The sequence below is a fragment of the Geotrypetes seraphini genome, chromosome 3 (genome assembly GCF_902459505.1).
Source record: "Geotrypetes seraphini chromosome 3, aGeoSer1.1, whole genome shotgun sequence".
Classification (NCBI taxonomy): Eukaryota; Metazoa; Chordata; class Amphibia; order Gymnophiona; family Dermophiidae; genus Geotrypetes; species Geotrypetes seraphini.
Genome location: NC_047086.1, coordinates 100,057,141 through 100,077,987, shown reverse-complemented (window position 1 = coordinate 100,077,987; position 20,847 = coordinate 100,057,141). Strand labels below are relative to the sequence as shown.

Sequence of the window (20,847 nt, the reverse complement as noted above, 5' to 3'; positions counted from 1 at the left end):
ATACACTTGATGCTTGATGAAAAAAGTTAGTGGAAAAAGCTCTGAGTGATTTTTAAACTCTTACATGTAGGAACTGCAGTTTTACTTTGTTCTGAGTTGTATATTTTGAAGTTAAAATTTTAATCAGCCTATACTTCTAGGATTCACGGAATCACTCCACTCTACATCATAAAAGGGAAGAAACATCGAATTTCTTTGAATTCACATTCAACAGGAGGTATTTAAGCGTTATGTACACAGAATCCTCCGTTTCTCTTGACATTTGTAGAGTAGTGACTTGGTCATATCTCTATACTTTTACAGGGTATTACCAGATCAATGTAGCTGCTAGGACAGATGTAGCTTTTGGGGCACAGGTTCTCAGAGCAGAGATCTTTGTCCCATCCTTCTTAAGGACTGGTCTAGTAAAGATGCTAAGAAAGGAAAAATTAGTTTCCCTGTAAATTTTCTTTTCTTTATTTCTACCAGACCTTTCCAGAAGCCTTCCTAATGTTTTTTTTATATAATCAGCTATTGATTTTCTAGTTATCCTCAAGTTATTACTGTTGTGAATTTTTCTTTTCTTGTCAAAATTTACCTATTCAGCTTTTTCAGTATTTCTCAAATTATTCTCAAAAGAAAGGTGGAAGTATCCTTTTTGCCACAAATTTGGTGGTCAAAATATTGAAGACCTTAGGCTGCATAATGCTCTAATAGGGTAGAACCCAGGATTCTAGAATCTGTCTCCACAAATTAGCTAGTTGATGAACAGAACCCACAAGTTCTGGACTGGTCTGGCAGGACTAAGGGGACGAAAGTTAACAGAAAGCGTAATTTCTCCATGGTTTTTGCCTTTTTTTTTTTTTTTTACATGAATACATACATTTGGTAAAGTAAGGATTACATATAAGCTGTGGTTGTATAACTGGGCGCCCCCTGTTGGGTGCCACACTGCTGCACAGAGTGTACCTGTTCTATAATGGTATCTGGCCATCCAGATTCTGTTATAGAATACTGGCCTAAACCTGTGTTGGTGCTGGTAAAGTTAGGTGTGTACACTTAGTCTAAGTCAATGGCAGGCATAAATAGGCATGTTTAAGAGCTTCATAATGTGAATGTAACTTATTGTATTCTATAAGTTGTGTGTGTATGTTAAAGAAATGCCCATGTCTCACTTATGCTGCATTCATTTGTATGCCTCCATGTAGTGCACACTAATGTACTTAATGCACTCCCATATAGTGGAGATGTAGCATAATGGTTAGTGCAGTGGCCTGAGAACCTGAGGAACCGGGTTTGATTCCTACTGCAGCTCCTTGTGAGTCTGGGCAAGTCTCTTAACCCTCCATTTCCCTAGGTTCAAAATAAGCACCTATATATAATATTTAAGCCGCTTTGATTGTAAACATAGAAAGATGGTATAACAAATCCCGCCCCCTTTCCGAACAGAATAGTGCCTAGAGTACTTACCCACAGTTCTGCTTTCCTATGCACTTAGATGTGCAAGGCAAGACAAACAAAGAAAAATCAGAACTGTGGTCCAACCCCTGTGGTGTACCCCAAGGCTCGCCATTATCCCCAACACTCTTCAATCTCTGCATTGTATCCCTCAGCACCTGCCTAAACAAAATAGGCTTAACCTCCTATAGCTATGCAGATGACATCACCATTCTCCTTCCTTTTGATCAGCCAACGCCCACCATGACAGACACACTACACAGAACTCTAGAAACAGTGGCAACATGGATGAAAGACCACAAACTAAAACTGAACCCAGACAAAACAAAATTCATACTTCTCGAAAGAAATAAAACCCCAACCATAATAAACTTAGTAGTGCTGCCCGATTCAGGAAAAAAATTTCGATTCGATTCAACCTGTTGAATTGGTTTTTCGATTCGATTCGATTTTCCTGCCCAATTGGGTGCTTTTTTCAAACATCCTGGTGGGTTTATTTTATAACCTCTTCATCCCCTTTGCCTTCTCCTAAGCACACTGGCGCTGTTAAATCCTAGCTCACGTTTGTGGTCTAACACCAGCTCTGGTAGGATATACATTTCAAATCTGACATATTGTAATCACAAAATGGAAAATAAAATTAGTTTTTCTACCTTTGGTTGTCTGGTCATTATTCAAATCTTGTTGGTCCCAGGCTCTGGTTGTCTTCTGATAACTTGCTTGCCAGGATCTTCTTTCTTCTTTCTCCATGTTAACCATCCATCTGCCATCTCTGTCCTCCCTTTCCTTTTCCCTTCCCTCCCCCGGAGGTCTGGCACCTTTCTTTTTTTTTTGCCTCCATCCACAGATCCACCTTTTCTTAACTACCCTTTCATCTAGCGTCTCTCCCTCCTTCTGCACCACCCCAAAGTCCACCATCTCTCCCTTTCTTTTCCCAACTACCCTCCTATCCAGTATCTCTATTCCCCCTCCACACCTTGTGTCCAACTTCTCTCCCTTTCTGTTCTTCCCTCCCTAAATCCCATTGCCTCCTCTATTTTTAGACCCATTATTTCTTCCCCCCCAATGTCAGTCAAATGCACATCTCGTTGAACCCCCTTCCCTCCCTCCCTCCGTGTACTTCTACACCAGGGCCCCCCTCCCCTGAAGGCCTGTTCCCCCCCCCTCTTGAAGGTCTGTCCCCCCTGAAGGCCTGCCTATCCCCCATGAATGCCTATGCCACCATACCTGGCCTGTCCCCCCTTGAAGGTCTGTCCCTCCCTTGAAGGCTTGTCCCTCCCTTAAAGGCTTTTCACCCCTGAAGGCCTGTGTCACCATCCCTGGTCTGTCCCCCCTTTGAAAGCCTGTCTAAGTTTATTAGGATTTTATATACCGCCTATCAAGGTTTTCTAAGCGGTTTTACAGTCAGGTACTCAAGCATTTTCCCTCTCTGTCCCGGTGGGCTCACAATCTATCTAACGTACCTGGGGCTATGGAGGATTAAGTGACTTGCCCAGGGACACAAGGAGCAGCACGGGGTTTGAACCCACAACCCCAGGGTGCTGAGGCTGTAGCTTTAACCACTGCGCCACACACTCCTCCCAAGGCTGTCCCCCCCTTAAAGGTCTGCATCCCCCTTGAAAGCCTGTTCCCCCCTTGAAGGCCTGTTACCCCCGAAGGACTGCTCCCCTCGGGAAGGCCTCTGTGTTCCCCCTGGCCTCCCTGCACCATTTACCTTATAGTTTCAGCCTGCAGCGAAGATCGCGGTCACAGCGTCTTTGCAAAGTGCTTTGAGCTGTTTCCTCTGCGGCGGTCCCACCCCTCCTCTGACATCAGAGGCAGGATCGCGGCGGAGGAAACAGCTTAAAGCACTTTGCAAAGACACTGTAACCACGATCTTTCCTGCAGGCTGAAGCTATAAGGTAAACGGTGCGGGGAGGCCAGGGGGAACACGAAAGCCTTCCTGGGGGGGGGGGGGTGCAGTCCTTCGGGGAGGCCAGGGGGGAAGCCAACAGCAGTACTTCCTGACTAACCCTCCCTCCTCGCCCTCTAAAACAGATGCGTCAGTGGCCGGCCAGTAAGAGCAGTGCTGCCGCTCCTGCTTTAGGGGGCGAGGGGGAGGATCCGAATCAGGAAGCCAATTTTTTTTTTTTTAAATCGATTCGAATCGATTCACCCGAAGTGAACGGTGAACCGATTCGAATCGGGCAGCACTAAAACCTAGTAATAAACTCAGTCACATACCCCATTCAACCCACTCTAAAACTTCTGGGAATGACGATAGACAGATGCTGCACCATGCAACCACAAATCAACAAAACAATACAGAAATCATTCGCGGTTATGAGAAACCTAAGGCAAGTTTGAAAATTCTTCGACAGAAAACAATTCCAGCTCATGGTCCAGTCCCTAGTCCTAGGTCTCCTTGACTACTGCAACATCCTCTATCTCCCCTGCCCCGCAACAATGATAAAACAACTACAAAAAGTACAAAACACAGCCCTGAGACTACTCTATTCACTAATAAAACACGGCTACATCACCGAGGTATACTTTGACTCACACTGTCTCCCAATTCAAGCAAGAATACTATTTAAATTCTACTGTCTATTATTTAAATCCATAAATGGTGACAGCCCAGCCTACTTGAACAACTGACTAATCCAAACTACCACAACCAGACACAGGAGAACCCAGACACCATTCACATACCCTCCAATCAGAGACATCAAATGGAAAAAAACTGTACAATGGCCTTCTAGCCACACAGGCAGCAAAACTAGACCACCAGCTCTCCAATCGTGACCCCAGACTACAAAACTTTCAGAAAAGAAATAAAAACCCTGCTATTCAAGAAATCCATGAAGACTAACTAACACCGTATGAAACATTTCAATTCTCTGAAGCAACCTGCTCTACTCTGTAACACCTCTGGACATGTCCAGAAATCCTCTTCTGTAATCCGCCTTGAACCGTAAGGTAATGGAGGAATAAAAATCACTAATGTAATATAATAACTAAATTTCCAGTGCAATAGGAATGGTATACTGAATCTTAGGGTTATCTTTCCATTCTCACGAGCATAGTGCAGAAAGATGTCAGTAACAGCTTTTGAAATATCCTCCTTATCCCAGGAAACTTTCTCTTTCTGCAGGTGAGCATGAAAGGTGTCTTCTGATCTGCTCAGTTTATTTTGCGATAGTTTTGAAGTTTTCCACTCTATTTATTTTAAAAATTTCTATACCATTTAAAACTAAACGGTTTACGTAATTTGCATACATAATTTTGTAAAAACATAATAAAACAAACACTCAAACAATCATCAGAAATCATATCTACAAACGAATACTATAGCTTATAAGGAAAATTATGAATAATTCATCAACTGTGCATAAAGGAAAATTATTGGCTTTTTGGTCAGCCATGTACAGCATGTGAACCATTGCCTGCTACAAGTGCTGCTGAAAGCAGGAGGAGTGAGTACAGCTTGAACAAAGAAAGGGGATGTTATCTTTCTGGGGAAAAAGGGAGTTGGGGGAGTGCATTGGGCATGGGAGGGGCACAATTTTGGGACAAAGGCAGGGAGAGGGAGAAGGCACGAGCTTGACACAGGAAAAGAAGGGAGGGGGCATGAACATGAGACACAGAAGGGGAGGGTGGAAGGGGCACTAACTTGGGACATGGGAGGGAGGAATAGAAAGGGAGAATTGTTGGGCTTGAGTGTGAGAGAAGAAAAGAGATGGTGCACATGGGGAAAGGAAAAAAGAGGAAAATTGGGCAGAGAGGAGAGAGGTAGAGATGCATGAGGGAGAGAAGGATGAGAGGGAGAAATGTTGGATATGGTGGTGGAGATGGAACAGAGGTACAAGTTGAAGGGGATGCAAGGGGGATGAATGTTAGACATAGTGATGGAGGGAGAGATGTGGCATTGTGCTGGAGAGGGGTAATAGAAGGAGAAATGGGCATGGGGCTGGTGGGCAGTGGTGAAAAATGCTGTACATGATCCAGGGGATGAGATGTTGGATGTGGCAGTAGAGGGGGTGGGAGAGATGCCTGAATCTCTCAAGACAGATGGACAGTGAGAGAGGGAGACATGTTGCCAAGGGTGGTGTTGGAGAGAGGAAAAAAAGTTGGACTCATGAATGGTCAGAGAGATAGATGTTGGTTAAGGGAATGAGGTCCGGAGGAGAGGAAACATGCAGGAGGCAGAAAGAAATATTGGATGCACAATTAGCAGGAAGTGCGACCAGAGACTCATGAAATCACCCAAGCTCCGCCCCAGACCTGCCCAGGCTCCACCCCAGACCCCACCCCCATAATAATAGTACTAATTGTAAAGCAATTTCTTCCATTCATTTTTCATATACACACAATATAATCTTGTTAATACATAATGGCAAAAAAGAGAAAATCTTAATCATCATTTTATATTTGGGGTTTTTTCAAAGAGATCAAGACAGATGACTTTAAAATATGCAACGTCACCTCAGTAACAACTATAGAAAAATAGACAAATATAGTGTAAAATATAGGCAGCAGATATAAATTCTCAAAACGGACACATTTCACTCACCAAATTAAAAATAAAATCATTTTTTCTTACCTTTGTTGTCTGGTGATTTCATGAGTCTCTGGTTTCATTTCCTTCTGACTATGCATCCAATATTTCTTTCTGCATCCTGCACACTTCTTCTCCTCCGGACCTCATTCCCTTGCCCAACTAACATTTCTCTGTCCCTCCATGGGTCCAACTTTTCTTCCTCTCTCCTCCACCGCCATTGGCAACATATCTCTCTCTCTCTTTCTCTTTCTCTCTCACTATTCTTCTCTCATTTCCTTCCTTTCTGCAAATGGAGTGGGGAAAGAGAGAGCGATCCAGAGTACATCTCTCCCACTCCCATCTACTGCCACATCCAACATTTCTCCCTCCTTTCCACCAGTCCAACATTTCTTTCTCTCTGCCTCCTGCAGGCTTTCTCTCCTCCAGTCCTCATTCCCTCCCCCAACCAACATCTCTCTCTCCCTCCAGGAGTTCAACTTTTTACTCTCTGCCCTCTCCCCCTTCCCCTGATTGTGACATTTCTCTTTACCTCCTTTCTGCCCTCCTCATCCATATCTCCCTCTCTCTATCCAAGAGCCCAACACTTTCTGCCTCCTGCATGCTTTCTCTTTTTCTCCTTGCCCTTTCCCTGAAGTGTGACATCCCTCCTTCCCACCCCCAGTCCTTCTTTCCCCAACCCCACTCACATGTTCTCTCCCCATGCCCCTTTTCTCCCTCTACTCCACATATGTCCATTTCTCCCTCTCTCATTACACTCATCATGCAACAATTTCCTTCCTTCCCTTCCCCCAACCCACTCACAACTAATATTATTTCTCCCCATGCACCATCTCGCCCTCACCTCCAGCGTGCAGCACCTTTTCTTTCCCTTCTACTTCAAGTTCAACAGCACCTTTCCCTTCCCCTCCCATTCTGCCAGGTCCAGCTGCACCTCTTCTTCCTTCTCTTTCCCTCCCTCTTGTCCAGCAGCACCTCTTCCTCTCCCTATGTCCAGCAGTACCCCTTCTCCCCTCCCCTGGCCCTTCCCCATGTCCAGCAGTACCTCTTCTCTCCCTTGCGACAGCTCACTGCATGCTTTTAACTTTCCCACACAGCTGTCACTAGCGTTAGTTTAGCCACGGTTCCATCAGGCAGCTTCAGGGCCTTTGTTAGGCTGGCCCGCCTACGACGAAAGAAAAAGTTGTGTCATCAGAGGCGGGCCAGCCTAGCAAAGGCCCCGAAGCTGCTTGATGGAACTCGGCTAAACTAACACTAGTGGCAGCTGTATGGAGAAGTTAAAAGCATGCCGTGAGCTGCCGCTAAGGATAGGAGAAATATTTCTGAGCTGGTGATTCCATCAGACAGCCTCGGGGTTTTTGCTAGGACGGTCTGCCTCCAATGATGCTAGCGGCAGCTGTAAGGGGAAGTTAAAAGCACATAGTAAGCTGCTGCTGCTGGTCCGGGGGGAGGGGAAAGAGGCTGGGGAGACAAGATGAGGAAGGCCGGAGATACACAACGGCAGAAGGAAGTTGGGAGACATACAGCGTTGGTGCCGCGTACCCCCTGGGGTATGCATACCGCATGTTGAGAACCTCTGATCTAGAAAATCTGTGGCAGTGTTTTGAAGACGAGTCCCTGCCAACTTGAAAGAACTTAAACTATTCTAGGGAAAGCGGATGGGGTTTGATGAACCACCTTCTGTGGTTACAATCAAAGCGGTTTGGATATTGCATTTAGGAGGAATGGAAGGTTAAATGACTTGTCCAGAGTCATAAGAAGCTGCAGTGGGACTTATGCTCAGTTCCCTGGTTCTCAGGCCATTGCATTAACATTAGACTAATCTTCCATTCACTCCTCTACCAAGAAGAGGGGTCAATAAACTGCACCATCTCACAGTACAAAATTGGCAGGCACTTATCCTAAACATCTCATGGCTCTTAGTGCTACAAATGGGTCTTCCAAATATTGACTCAAGAAGTATGAAAAACAGTACAATTGACTTTTTTTTGTTTCTCATTGATAATTACTTTCTGATTGTTTCTGTAATTGTTCTTTCACTGTGAAAAATAGAGAATGTTATGTGTCTAAGTGAAAGAAACTGCTACTTCACTGTATTTGGAAGTGACTTTTTTAGTTAGATAGCAGAATATGAATAATGTCCATGGATATGAAGATTTTTGTAAAATACTTTACCTTTAATAGAAGCTCTTCATAGAAAGCAGAATAAATCAGAAACGCAGTCTTATTCACTCACTATTGCAGGAATTTGATACCTAAGCTTTGCTGTAGACCAAGAGAACTTTGTGTGTTGGTTGTTTGGATAATGTTGCTGTTTAATTTTTTTTTCTGCCTATGGAGAGACTCTATAAGCAACTTGATTTCTTTGTTTTATATATATATATAAAATTCCATGTGATTTTCTTTTATTGAACTAATGATGTGTTTTTTTTCCCTCACCCTCAGAGCAGTGTTTCATCCAACGTACCCATCTGTTCTTAATGCTTTAGAAATAGAAGACCCTGTGGTTACAAATTCTTTAATTGACACGAGAGGAATTGAGACGGTCCTGCTTATTAAAGTATGATATACTATTTTTTAATATAATCTAAAATTATAGTCATTGTATTCATTCTGCTGTATTCAGTTGTTATGCTTAGGACCTTGAGAGTGGCAATGGGTATGCTTTCAAGGCCTTTGTTGCTGGCTAATGAGCATGAAGGGTTCATATTAAGAAGTAAGTTTTTATTCCAGCTTTGTTGACATTTCCAGATGGGTCATCACTCCAGGTAGAGTGTACCTCTAAGATTTTAGGGAGTCATTCTGCTTACTGCACTATCATTTACACCACAAGTCAATCATATTGTTCAGTTTATTTAAAAAAAAAATTACATCAACTTCATGAAAAACCCCTTTTTCACTTTTATCTATGCCCTTTTTTGCTCCTGTGTCATCCTTTATCTGTAGCCTTCAATCCCCTTATCCTTCAGGAATTTATCTAGTCCCTCTTTGAAACCCCTTAATGTAGTCTGTCCTATTACATCTTCCGGAAGTGCATTCCAGGTATCCACCTTTTGAGTGAAGAAGAACTTTTCTAGCATTGGTTCTAAACCTGTCCCCTTTCAATTTCTCCGAGTGCCCTCTTGTTTTTGTAGTTCCTAGTACGCTGAAGAACCTGTCCCTCTCCACCTTCTCTATGCCTTTCATAATCTTGTAAGTCTCTATCTTGTCACCTCTGAGTCTCCACTTTTCCAGGAGGAAGAGCCCCAGTTTCTCTAACCTTTCAGTGCATGAAAGGTTCTCCATACCCTTAATCATTCGTGTCGCTCTCCTCTGGACCCTCTCAAGTATTGCCATATCCTTCTTAAGGTACAGTGACCAATATTGGACACAATACTCCAGGTGCGGGCACACCATCGCCCGATACAGCGGCAGGATGACTTCCTTCGTTCTTGTTGTAATACCCTTCTTGATAATACCCAACATTCTGTTTGCTTTCTTTGAGGCCGCCGCGCATTGCGCCGTTGGTTTCATTGTTGTATCCACCAACACTCCCAAGTCGTTTCAAGGTTACTTTCCCCCAGTACCAACCCCCCCATTTTGTAGCTGAACATCGGGTTCTTTTTCCCTATATGCATGACCTTGCATTTCTCTATATTGAAGTTCATCTGCCATTTATTCACCCACTCCTCCAATGTTGTCAGGTCTCTTTGCAGTTCTTCACATTCCCCTATAGTTTTAACCCTGCTATAGAGTTTAGTGTCATCTGCAAACTTTATAACTTCGCACTTTGTCCCTGCTTCCAGGTCATTTATAGATACATTGAACAGCAGCGGCCCAAGTACAGACCCCTGTGGGACACCGCTCGTTACCCTTCTCCAGCCCGAGTAGTGGCCCTTCACTGCAATCCTCTGCTTTCTGTTTGCCAACCAGTGTTTAACCCATCTATGTACGTCCCCTTCCACCCCGTGGTTCCACAGTTTCCTAAGTAGCCGCTCATGAGGTACCTTGTCAAAGGCTTTTTGGAAGTCGAGATATATGATGTCTATGGGGTCCCCTTTGTCCATCTGGCTGTTTATCCCTTCAAAGAAGTGTAGTAAGTTCGTTTGGCATGATCTTCCTTTGCAGAAGCCATGTTGGCTCGTTTTCATTAGCCTATTCCTTTCTATATGCTCACAGATACTGTCTTTTATCAGTGCTTCTACCATCTTGCCCAGCACTGAAGTCAAACTCACTGGTCTGTAGTTTCCTGGATCACCTCTCGATCCCTTTTTGAAGATAGGATTGACATTTGCTATTTTCCAATCCTCTGGGATCACCCCTGTTTTCAAGGACAGGTTGCAAACTTTTTGGAGTATTTCCGCTATTTCGGTTTTCAGTTCCTTTAATATCCTTGGGTGGATCCCGTCCAGGCCCGGGGATTTGTCGGTTTTCAATCTGTCTATCTGTCAGAGGACATCTTGGAGATTACCTCTAATGTCGATAGTTTTTCTTCTGGGTCTCCGTTAAAGATTTCTTCGGATTCCGGTATATTGGATGTGTCCTCGCTTGTGAAGACTGACGAGAAGAACATGTTTAATCTGTCAGCCACCTCCTCTTCCCCCCTTATCGCTCCTTTTATGTCTCCATCGTCTAACGGTCCCACTTCCTCCCTCGCCGGTTGCTTCCCTTTAATATATCTGAAGAAAGATTTGAAATTTCTTGCTTCCTTGGCCATTCTCTCTTCGTATTCTCTTTTTGCTTTCCTGACCACTCGGTGACATTCTTTTTGATGTTCCCTGTGCTCTTTCCAGTTTTCCTCGGTTTTGTCCTTTTTCCACTTCCGGAATGATTGTTTCTTGTCCTGTATCGCTTCCTTCACTGCATCTTTTTGCACCCTTTTCTAAATCTGGGGACGTACAGGTTTTATGCTTCCTGTACCATGTCCTTGAATAGGGACCAAGCTTGCTTCACGGTCTTTGTTTTTCCCGAGCCTTTCCTGAGTTTCTTTCTCACCATTGCTCTCATAGCGTCGTATTCCCCTTCTTGAAGTTGAGCATTGTCGCTGTGGTTCTCTTCCCTTTTGATGCTCCTACTTTGAAGACATACATATTAAAAAATATCTAATGTAATTTCTTTTCAAAGTTGCTTTGCTTTAAAATGTATATATTGGCGATAATACTATTATTCCAGGTTTTGGTTTTTTTTCTTTACTTATTATTTTGTTTAGCTGCTGGTAATAACTAGTAGATTGTTCTTGATTTAATGTATTTAGCTTATTTAATCTATTAGACAGTCTAAATGATGACAAATCATAAGTTGAAGCTGAACCCAGACAAAACCAAATTCCTAATGCTAGAGAAGGACAAAAAACCATCCCTAACAGAACTGGAAGTAAACTCAATCAAGTACCCAATACAAAGCTCCCTCAAAATCCTGGGTATACATCTAGACAGATGCTGCACAATGCAAACACAAATTCAAAAAATCACCCAAAAAGCATTCTTCACAATGCGAAATCTAAGAAAAATCAAAAAATTTTTTAATAAAGACCAATTCCGGATCATTGTCCAATCTCTTGTGCTGAGCATTGTAGACTACTGCAATAGCCTTTACTTACCTTGCCCTATCAACACAATAAAAAAACTGCAGACCATCCAGAACACAGCCCTCAGACTCATATACTCACTCAGCAAACATGACCACATTACTAATGCATACTTAGAATCGCACTGGCTACCAATAAGAGCAAGAATACAATTCAAACTCTACTGTCTCATTTTCAAAGTAACCCACGGCACGGCACCTAGTTACCTAAACAACCGCTTTCACTACTACCTCTCACCCAGAAGAAGGAGAACGCAGAACATCTTCACCTTCCCACCTCTCAACGGAACTCGTCGTAAGAAACTTTACGACAACCTCCTAGGGACACAGGCAGCTAAAATCGACTCTGACATCTCAGAATTACTGATCAAAACAACAGACATAAAAGATTTCCGTAAAGAAATAAAAACACTATTGTTCAAAAAATATCTCCCATCACTCTAACCTCCTCCCAACGAGTTCCCAATCAACACCTTCAGAAACACCCACCTATAGTATCTCCTTGTCTGTGATTTAGAAGGTACTGTAACCCTTCTACACTACACCTGATCTAACTTGATTCAATCGATAAATAATATCTCCTGTGATATGTATTATCTTCTGTGACATGTATTATCCTCTGTGTTATGTACCATTCTGTTAAATTGTTGTATCATAATTCTACTGTTCCTGAAATCTACTCTTATCCTGTAATGTAATTCTACTGGAATTGCCCAGACATCTTCTATATTGTAATCCGCCTAGAACCGCAAGGCACAGGCGGAATAGAAATCCCTAATGTAATGTAATGTAATTATTTCCTTGCCTTGCTTTATCTTGATTGAGGCTTCGAATGATAATGTTCTACATAATGCTCAGCTAAAATTCTAGATGATTTTAATAACTTTGTTCAGGATTGATTTGTATTATAGTTACAAATTATTAGTGAGTTATAATTCAATGCTTAATCTGAATTTTCTATAATAATGGAAAATATTTTGGGGAGGAATTATGGTGCATGGGGTAAGACAGAAATTGCAAGTCTAAATGTGTGCACCCAAGCTTTCATGTTATTTTAGGGGGAGGTATATGAGAGGGAATGAGGTAATATTAGATTGGGGACCTGGATGTGTGTGGAAGGATTTTTCTTGAATTTTGTGGGAATGATATTAACCCCCTCTTCTACAAAGCCACGAAGCAACAGCCCCGAAGCCCTTTAAATCTCTATGGGCTTAAGGGCCGTTACCGCGCAGCAGCCATTAGCGCGGCTTTGGAGAAGAGGGGGTAAGTTTCAAGTCTCTAGTACCTTTGAATCAAACAAAATGGATTTAAAATTTTATTCATTGAATGTTAATGGACTCAATCATCCCATCAAAAGGAAAAAAAATCCTTACCTTTATGAAAAAAACAGCAAGCTGACATATATTTCTTACAAGAGACTCACTTGTCGACAGTAGAAGCAACTAAACTTGGGCTAGGATCAACAAAACCCCTGTTTTCCTTCCCCTCCCCTTCACAAATATCCTTTCCACTATTGAAAAAACTGAATAAGCCAAATTAATACAGAATGCTACACAGAAAAATCATGCTGACAGAATACTGCAGTCACACATGACAGGAATAGTGTTAGGGGAGTGCAACTAGGGCAACTGCCCCCTGGTCAGAGAGAGCCCTAAGTCAGCTGAAAGCTCAAGAAGCACAGCCTGGGCTTTACGGTTTTCAGTTATGTCTAACACCAGCTCTAGCAGGATACATATTTCAAATCTGATATATTCTAATCACAAAATAGAAAATAAAATTATTTTTTTCTACCTTTTGTTGTCTCTTTATTTTATTCTTCCAATCATGTTTGTCTCAGGAGCTGGTCTCTGTTTTCTTTTGTCTTCTCTTAACTCACTTGCCAGGGTCTCCTGACCATTTGACATTTCTTGTTTCTCCATGCTCAGCATCCATCTTCTATCACTGTGCATGTGTTTTTGCCCATGTTCAACATCTCTAAGTCTCCTAAGTCCCTAAGTCTTTCTTGTATTTTCCCTGTGCCCATCTCCCTGCCTTTATCATCTCACTATTCTATTATCCCCTCCCCCTGTGTACAGTATCACTCCTCTATATCCCTATGCCCCCACCTGTCCAGCATCTTCCTTCTGCGTTCTTATTCTTCCTCATGTCTAGCCATCTTCGCTCTGTGTCCATATACCCTCCCATGTCTAGCATTACCCCCCAACGAGGCAAATGGTTTATTCCCTCCCTCCGTTCCTACGGGTTAGCTGTGGTTACCCATGGCTAGCTGTGAGAAACAGTCCCCATGTCATTCTTTAGTTCTTACCTTGATAATATCTTTTCTAGTTAATAGGTATGTCATTCTGGAGCCCTAACCTGTCAATTATCTCCTTTGCCTACCTACTGTCTCAATCGGAAAGTTTGAATACAATCTGAAATTTGGATGTCAGACCTTAAGGGTATGAAGAATAATCTATTGCTATTGTTTATTGAAAGCTTCTATACCGCTACTAATGACTGGGGAGTCAGTTCAGAGTGGTTTACATGAGTTTCTGTAATGGTGTTACAATACAGAATTAGAGTGTTTCTATTATGGTTTCCAATACAGCTTCAGATGGTACTCACTGATGGTTTTTGCTACATTTACATGTCTTTTACATTTGAGTATACAGTATTTACACACTATTCCAGGTGGGGCCTCACCATGGATCTATGCCATTGTATAGATCCATGGTGAGGCCCCACCTGGAATACTGTGTGCAATTCTGGAGGCCGCATTATCGCAAGGATGTGCTGAGACTGGAGTCGGTGCAAAGAATGGCCACCCAGATGGTCTCGGGACTCGAGGATCTTCCATACGAAAAACGGCTTGACAAATTACAGCTATACTCGCTCGAGGAGCGCAGAGAGAGGGGAGACATGATCGAGACGTTCAAGTATCTTACGGGCCGCATCGAGGCGGAGGAAGATATCTTCTTTTTCAAGGGTCCCATGACAACAAGAGGGCATCCATCGAAAATCAGGGGCGGGAAACTACGAGGTGACACCAGGAAATTCTTTTTCACTGAAAGAGTGGTTGATCGCTGGAATAGTCTTCCACTACAGGTGATTGAGGCCAGCAGCGTGCCTGATTTTAAGGCCAAATGGGATCGGCACATGGGATCTATTCACAGGGCAAAGGTAGGGGAGGGACATTAGGGTGGGCAGATTAGATGGGCCGTGGGCCCTTATCTGCCGGCTATTTCTATGTTTCTATTTTCACCCTATATATACACTAGAGATCCTTAAATTACCCTATATGTATATACACACTATAACACATTGGGGTTTTATTTGAGCTCCTTAAAGATTTCTGTGGCATGTTTGTTTTGCTGTTTTAATTGTTCAGTGGCATTGTTTAACATGTTATGATTTCAGAGCAGAACACAGTTGTAGTTTGGGGAGTTTCCCCATACCCCTCCTTCATATGTGTTTCTATATGGGACTATCGCCTGCTTTGGTACAAATTGAAGGGGGCAGAAGAGCCCTCTAGTGAAGGAGGAGGTTATTCAAAAGCTGGAGTAGATTCCTTCTGCATGGCTCGCTAGCATGGGGATATTATCTGTCCGTCCAAAATGACACACCTATCTAGTAAAAAAGATATTAGCAAGGTAAGAATCTAATCTCTTTTTCTGAGATAGTTCATCAGTGGAATGAGCCCACCTAGTTTCACTTCAGTGTTTGTTGCTTGTATACAGACAAAAAGAGAACTGCTGCTCTTTTTTTTTTTTTTTTTTTTAATGAACAACCAAAATAACTGTAGAAGGTTACATTAATATTAGTGCAAGCAGTATCACGTAATCCTTTGTGTGTGAATTTCAAACTGGCATCTTAAAGAATTTTGTTTCATTCCTTGGTTCTGACCTAATAGATCTTGGTGTCGATTTGATCGTCACAGCTGAAGGCAATACCTTAGTTAAGATCAACATTCCCACCAAGCAGCTTCAAGTTGCTTGGGAGTACTCCTACAGCTTTCCTTCTGATAGTCGATAGTGCTGCAATATTGCACCAAATCAGAAAGGGAAAGGTAGGTTATGATGGATCTGCCTGACCACCCCCCTGCCCATGAGCAGGAATACCAGCAGGGAACTCCATGCAGCTCAAGGCTACTTAGAGAGAGATTGGCTAAGGTTTCACTATAAATAATATATCAGCATGGTCACAAGTTATCTTCCCCCCCTCCCCCCCGTAGATAGATGCTTCCACTGTCTTGTCATTCTGTATTAGCTTATTGAATGAATCCAGTGTGATTACTTCCTGATCACCCTCTTGGGTTTTTTTTGGTCATCTGTTTATTTACCACCTTTGCCTTTAATAGAGCATTCTCTATCTGTCTTCAAAGAGCATGCTATAATAAAATACCAAGATGAGTAATATTCTTTATCCCAGGACAAGCAGGCAGCCTATTCTCGCATGTGGGTGACGTCATCCACGGAGCCCGGATGCGGACAGCCTTGCAAGCAGACTTACTTGGAGAAATGTAGAAGTTTTGAGTCTGCCACACCGCACATGCATGAGTGCCTTCCTGCCCAGCACAGGGCGAGTCTCCTCAGTTCTCAGTTTTCCACGGAGCTGAGAAGTCTGTCTTTGATGCTCTTCATGAAACTTCGTTGCTTCTTGCCTTCTCTTCACCACGGTTTGTCTTTGTTCTTTTGCAAATCGCTGTGTTCATTTCATTTTCTGGCTTGTTTGGTTATTTTTTTTTTTTAAAAAGACTTATTTTTTCATTGACAGACTGGCGGGGCAGGTCGCTCACCCGCAGCCTGCGGACTTCAACTTCGCAGCGGCTATCTTCCCTTCTGTGTCCCGGCCAGTAAAGGGCTTCAAGAAGTGTAGCCAGTGCCAGCGTGCAATTTCCCTCAAGGACCCATACCGCTGGTGTCTTAAGTGTCTCGGTCCTGACCATAGTCCGAAGTTGTGCCCACGCTGTGCTACTCTTCAACCTCGAGCCCTTAAACGTCGTCTAGATCAAGTGGAAAAGCTGTTCAGGATGGACTCTTCAGCTACACCCTCGACCTCGGGCCCTGACTCGGTCCAGACTTCAGTCAGGGGTCCTCCTGCTTCCACAACTCCGACCTCGAGTCCCATCAGACCTTCTTCGTTTGGATCGTCTTTGGCCTCAGATCAGATACCTAAGCAGAAGGTTCCTGCGGTGGTCCTCAAGCTATCTAAGCATCAGTCCAAGCCAAATCATGCTTCTACTGCCACCTCGGAGCCTATAGCCTCAGTAAGTGGTCCAGTTTCATACTCGGATCCACAATTGCAGGTTTCTCTCCAGACCATGTTAGAGCATAAATTTGTTCAGGTACCTCGACTCTGTTTCCTGCAGTCCAGCCTTTGCCTCGAGCTGAGTCTACACACACTCTATGCAAGGAGTCGAGTCTTTGTGAGTGCCTCGACAGGAATTCTCGCACTCCATACAAGGAGCTAAGTCTTTGGGAGTGCTTCGAGATTCCTCAATCCGAACCACTGAGTCTATGGGGTTTTGATCTACAGCTTCCAGCCCTATTCATTCACCAGCGGCACTGCTTGTTTCCAGGCATAGGGCGACCTCTTCTCGATCTCAACTGAGACTTACTTCCAGGCAGCACTCTCGTCCTAGATCGAGGCCCTCATTGAGGCATCCATCGAGGCGCAGGTCTTCTTCCGCAGAAAAGCCTTCCTCGTCCAGGCCTCAATCCAGACCTTCCAGCTCTTCGAGGTCTCTAATCCCTTGACAGAGGTCTCTACTTCCAGACCCCGAGGACTTAGCTGATTCCAATGCCTCCTCCAAGTCTGTGTATTCTTTGGGTTACCAGTATTCTAGAGTGGCTTCGCCTTCCTTCTCCACTCGAGGTGCCTCAAGGTCATCGAGTCCTTCTCGAGGCCAGGCTCTAGCAGATCAATTATCTTTTTCCTCCTTTCTTCATCAAATGGCTGACGACCTGAAAATCAAATTGGACGCTGGTTCTAAATATTCTAAGGAATATTTAGAGGAAATGCATCTGCCTCAGCCTCCTGTGGAGTCCCTCAAGCTTCCTCTTAATAGACTTTTGTCTCAAACTTTCAAAAGAGATCTAGAGACTCCTTAGGCTATACCTGATGTTCCAGGTAAATTGGAATCGAGGTATAGAACACTACATTGCAAGGGATTTGAGAATTCACAGTTATCTCACCAATCCCTTCTTGTGGAATCTTCATTAAAGAGGATCCTTTTGGAATATATGCCACAGTACCTCCTGGAAGAGAGGGTAAGACCATGGACAAGTTTGCCGTCACCTTTACCAGAATTCCATGATGGCCTCTCGAGTCCTAAATTACAATTTCATCTTCATGACTTATTTGAAGTTTTTGATTGACCATCTTCCAAGTTTTATGAAGAACTTGGATAAACATAGACATGTGGAGTTTCTGGAGCTCGGTGCTACCTTGGCACAACTCCGACTACATCTTCTCCAGTCATCTTACGATGCCTTTGAACTTTTTTCCAGGGTCACTGCTTTCTCAGTAGCAATACATCGCCTGGCCTGGCTTCGCACCATTGATATGGACCCTAATCTTCAGGATCGTCTGGCTAATATTCCTTGTGAAGGCAATGACCTCTTTGATGAATCCATAGAGACCGCCACCAAGAAGTTGTCTGAGCATGAAAAATCTTTTGCTTCCATTGTCAGACCAAAGCCTAAGCCAGCTCCTGCAAAACCTTCTCGACCTCTTCCAACTTTCCAGAGGCGTTATCCTCCAAGGGCGGCTCCTTATACTCGAGCACCCACCAAGAAACAACAGCAGAAGCAACAGAAACCTCAACCTTCTGCTGTACCTAAGGCTGCCCAGCCTTTTTGACTGTCTCACACAGAGCATAACCTCCATCGTTCTGCCTCTGTCCTCCCTTCCCCCTTTTTACCATCGATGGGAGACCATTACATCCGACCTCTGGGTGTTGTCAATAATCAGGGAAGGATACTCTCTTCATTTCTCTCAGATTCCAGCAGGGCTTCCTCCAAGAGAGTATCCTTCCAATCCATCCCAGACCGCCCTTCTTCTTCAGGAAGCTCAAGCTCTGTTTCATCTCCATGCCATCGAAGAAGTTCCATTGGAACAGCAGAGCAGGGAGTTTTACTCCCGTTACTTCCTAGTTCCGAAGAAGATGGGTGATCTGCAGTCCATTCTGGATCTCATGGCTCTCAACAAATTTTTAGTCAAAGAAAAATTTTGCATGCTGTCACTGACATCCCTTTAACTCCTTCTAGATCAGAATGATTGGTTATGTTCTCTAGATCTCAAGGAGGCTTACACTCACATCCCCATTCATCCAGCCTCCTGTCAGTACCTCAGATTTCGGGTGGTAAATCTGCATCATCTCTAAGAGTGTTCACCAAGTGCCTCGTAGTGGTAGCAGCAGCTCTAAGGAACCATGGTCTTCAGGTGTTTCCCTACCTAGACGACTGGCTCATCAAAGATTCAACATCTTAGGGGGTTATTGTAGCGACCCAACAGACTATGTGGTTCCTACAAAGCTTGGGATTCGAAATCAACTTTCCCAAATCCCAACTTCAGCCCTCTCAGAATCTACAGTTCATCGGAGCTGTTCTAGATGCTATCCAACTCGGAGCATTTCTTCCTCAACAACATCTGGATGCTCTGTCACAAAGTGTTTTCCCGCTCTTCACTCTCAGCAAGACATATGATCTATTACTAGGTCACATGGTCTAGTACACGTGACTTCTTTTGCCAGACTTCATCTCTGAATTCCTCAGTGGACCCTGGCACCTCAGTGGACGCAAGCTTGCGATCCGCTATCACTACACATTACAGTCACTCCTTCTTTGAGACAGTCTCTCCACTAGTGGATGCTCTTTCCCAATCTCTCCAGAGGTTTACTGTTCAATATTGGTCGCCGCACCTCAAGAAGGACATGGCAGTTCTTGAGAGAGTCCAAAGGAGGGCAACGAAACTGGTAAGAGGGCTGGAAAACTGCCCATATGCCGAGAGGCTGGGTAAACTGGGGCTCTTCTCTCTGGAAAAGAGGAGGCTCAGGGGGGATATGATAGAGACCTTCAAAATACTTAGGGGCATAGAGAGGGTGGACAGGGACAGGTTCTTCAGACTAAAAGGGACGACAGGTACAAGGGGGCACTCGGAGAAACTGAAGGGAGATAGGTTCAAATCAAATGCAAGGAAGTTTTTCTTCACCCAAAGGGTCGTGGACAAATGGAATGCGCTCCCGGAGGAAGTGATCCGGCAGAGTACAGTACAGGGATTCAAACAGGGATTGGACAGATTCCTGAGGGAAAAGGGAATCGTGGGGTACTGAGGGAGGTGCTGGGGTGTTGCATAAGTATAGACAGCTCACCAGGTCGTGCAGGTGCAAGGCCAGAGGGTTAGGACATTGATGGGAAGATACGACTTCGATGAGAAACCTAGAGGGCAAGGGGGCCCCTTCTGGTGATTAAGGCAGGTCATGACCTGTTGGGCCGCCGTGGGGGCGGACTGCTGGGCGGGATGGACCTCTGGTCTGACCCGGCAGAGGCACTGCTTATGTTCTTATGTTATGTTCTTAAGTTGCCACCTCATCAGAAGATCCTCACGACATATTCTTCGACCTACACTGGGGGGGCTCACCTCGACAGTCTCAGTTCTCAAGGCCACTGGTCCAGCATGCATCGTCAGTGTCATATCAGTCTGTTGGAACTCAGAGCAATCTTCAATGCTCTCAAAGCTTTTCAACATCTTCTTCACGACCAGGTAGTTCTTATCCGAATGGACAACCAAGTCACCATATACTATGTCAACAAGCAGGGAAGAACGGGATCTCTCTCCCTTTGTCAAGAAGCTCTGAAGGTTTGGGACTGGGCAATCCTCCACAACACCTTCCTGAAAGCTGTTTACATCCAAGGGGCGAAAAACTGTTTGGCGGACAAATTGAGTCATCTTCTGCAACCTCAAGAACTCAATTCCTCGCCTCTTCATCACATTTTTTCTCAGTGGGGAACTCCTCAGATAGATCTCTTTGCATCTCCCCACAACCACAAACTGCCTCAGTTCTGCTCCAGGATATATTCTCCTCATCGCCTTGAGGCTGATGATTTTCTGCTGGAATGGATGAATCTCTTCCTGTATGCATTCCCTCTATTCCCTCTCTTCCTCAAAACCCTTGTCAAGTTGAAGAACGATCATGCTACCATGATTCTGATAGCTCCTCGGTGGTCGAGACAACCTTGGTACTCCCTTCTACATCAACTCAGTAGCAGGGAGCCATACCCTCTACCAGTTTTTCCATCTCTACACAAGGATCTCTACTTCATCCCAAT

General features: G+C 44.0%; 1 protein-coding gene across 1 annotated transcript in view; it reads left to right on the top strand.

Annotated features, from left to right (window-relative positions):
• The window catches only part of SMC6 (structural maintenance of chromosomes 6), a 295,141-nt gene that overhangs the window by 183,147 nt on the left and 91,147 nt on the right, over window positions 1–20,847 (top strand). The window contains 1 exon segment of the mRNA XM_033937259.1: window positions 8,420–8,534. Coding sequence (XP_033793150.1) covers window positions 8,420–8,534 — 115 coding nt within the window.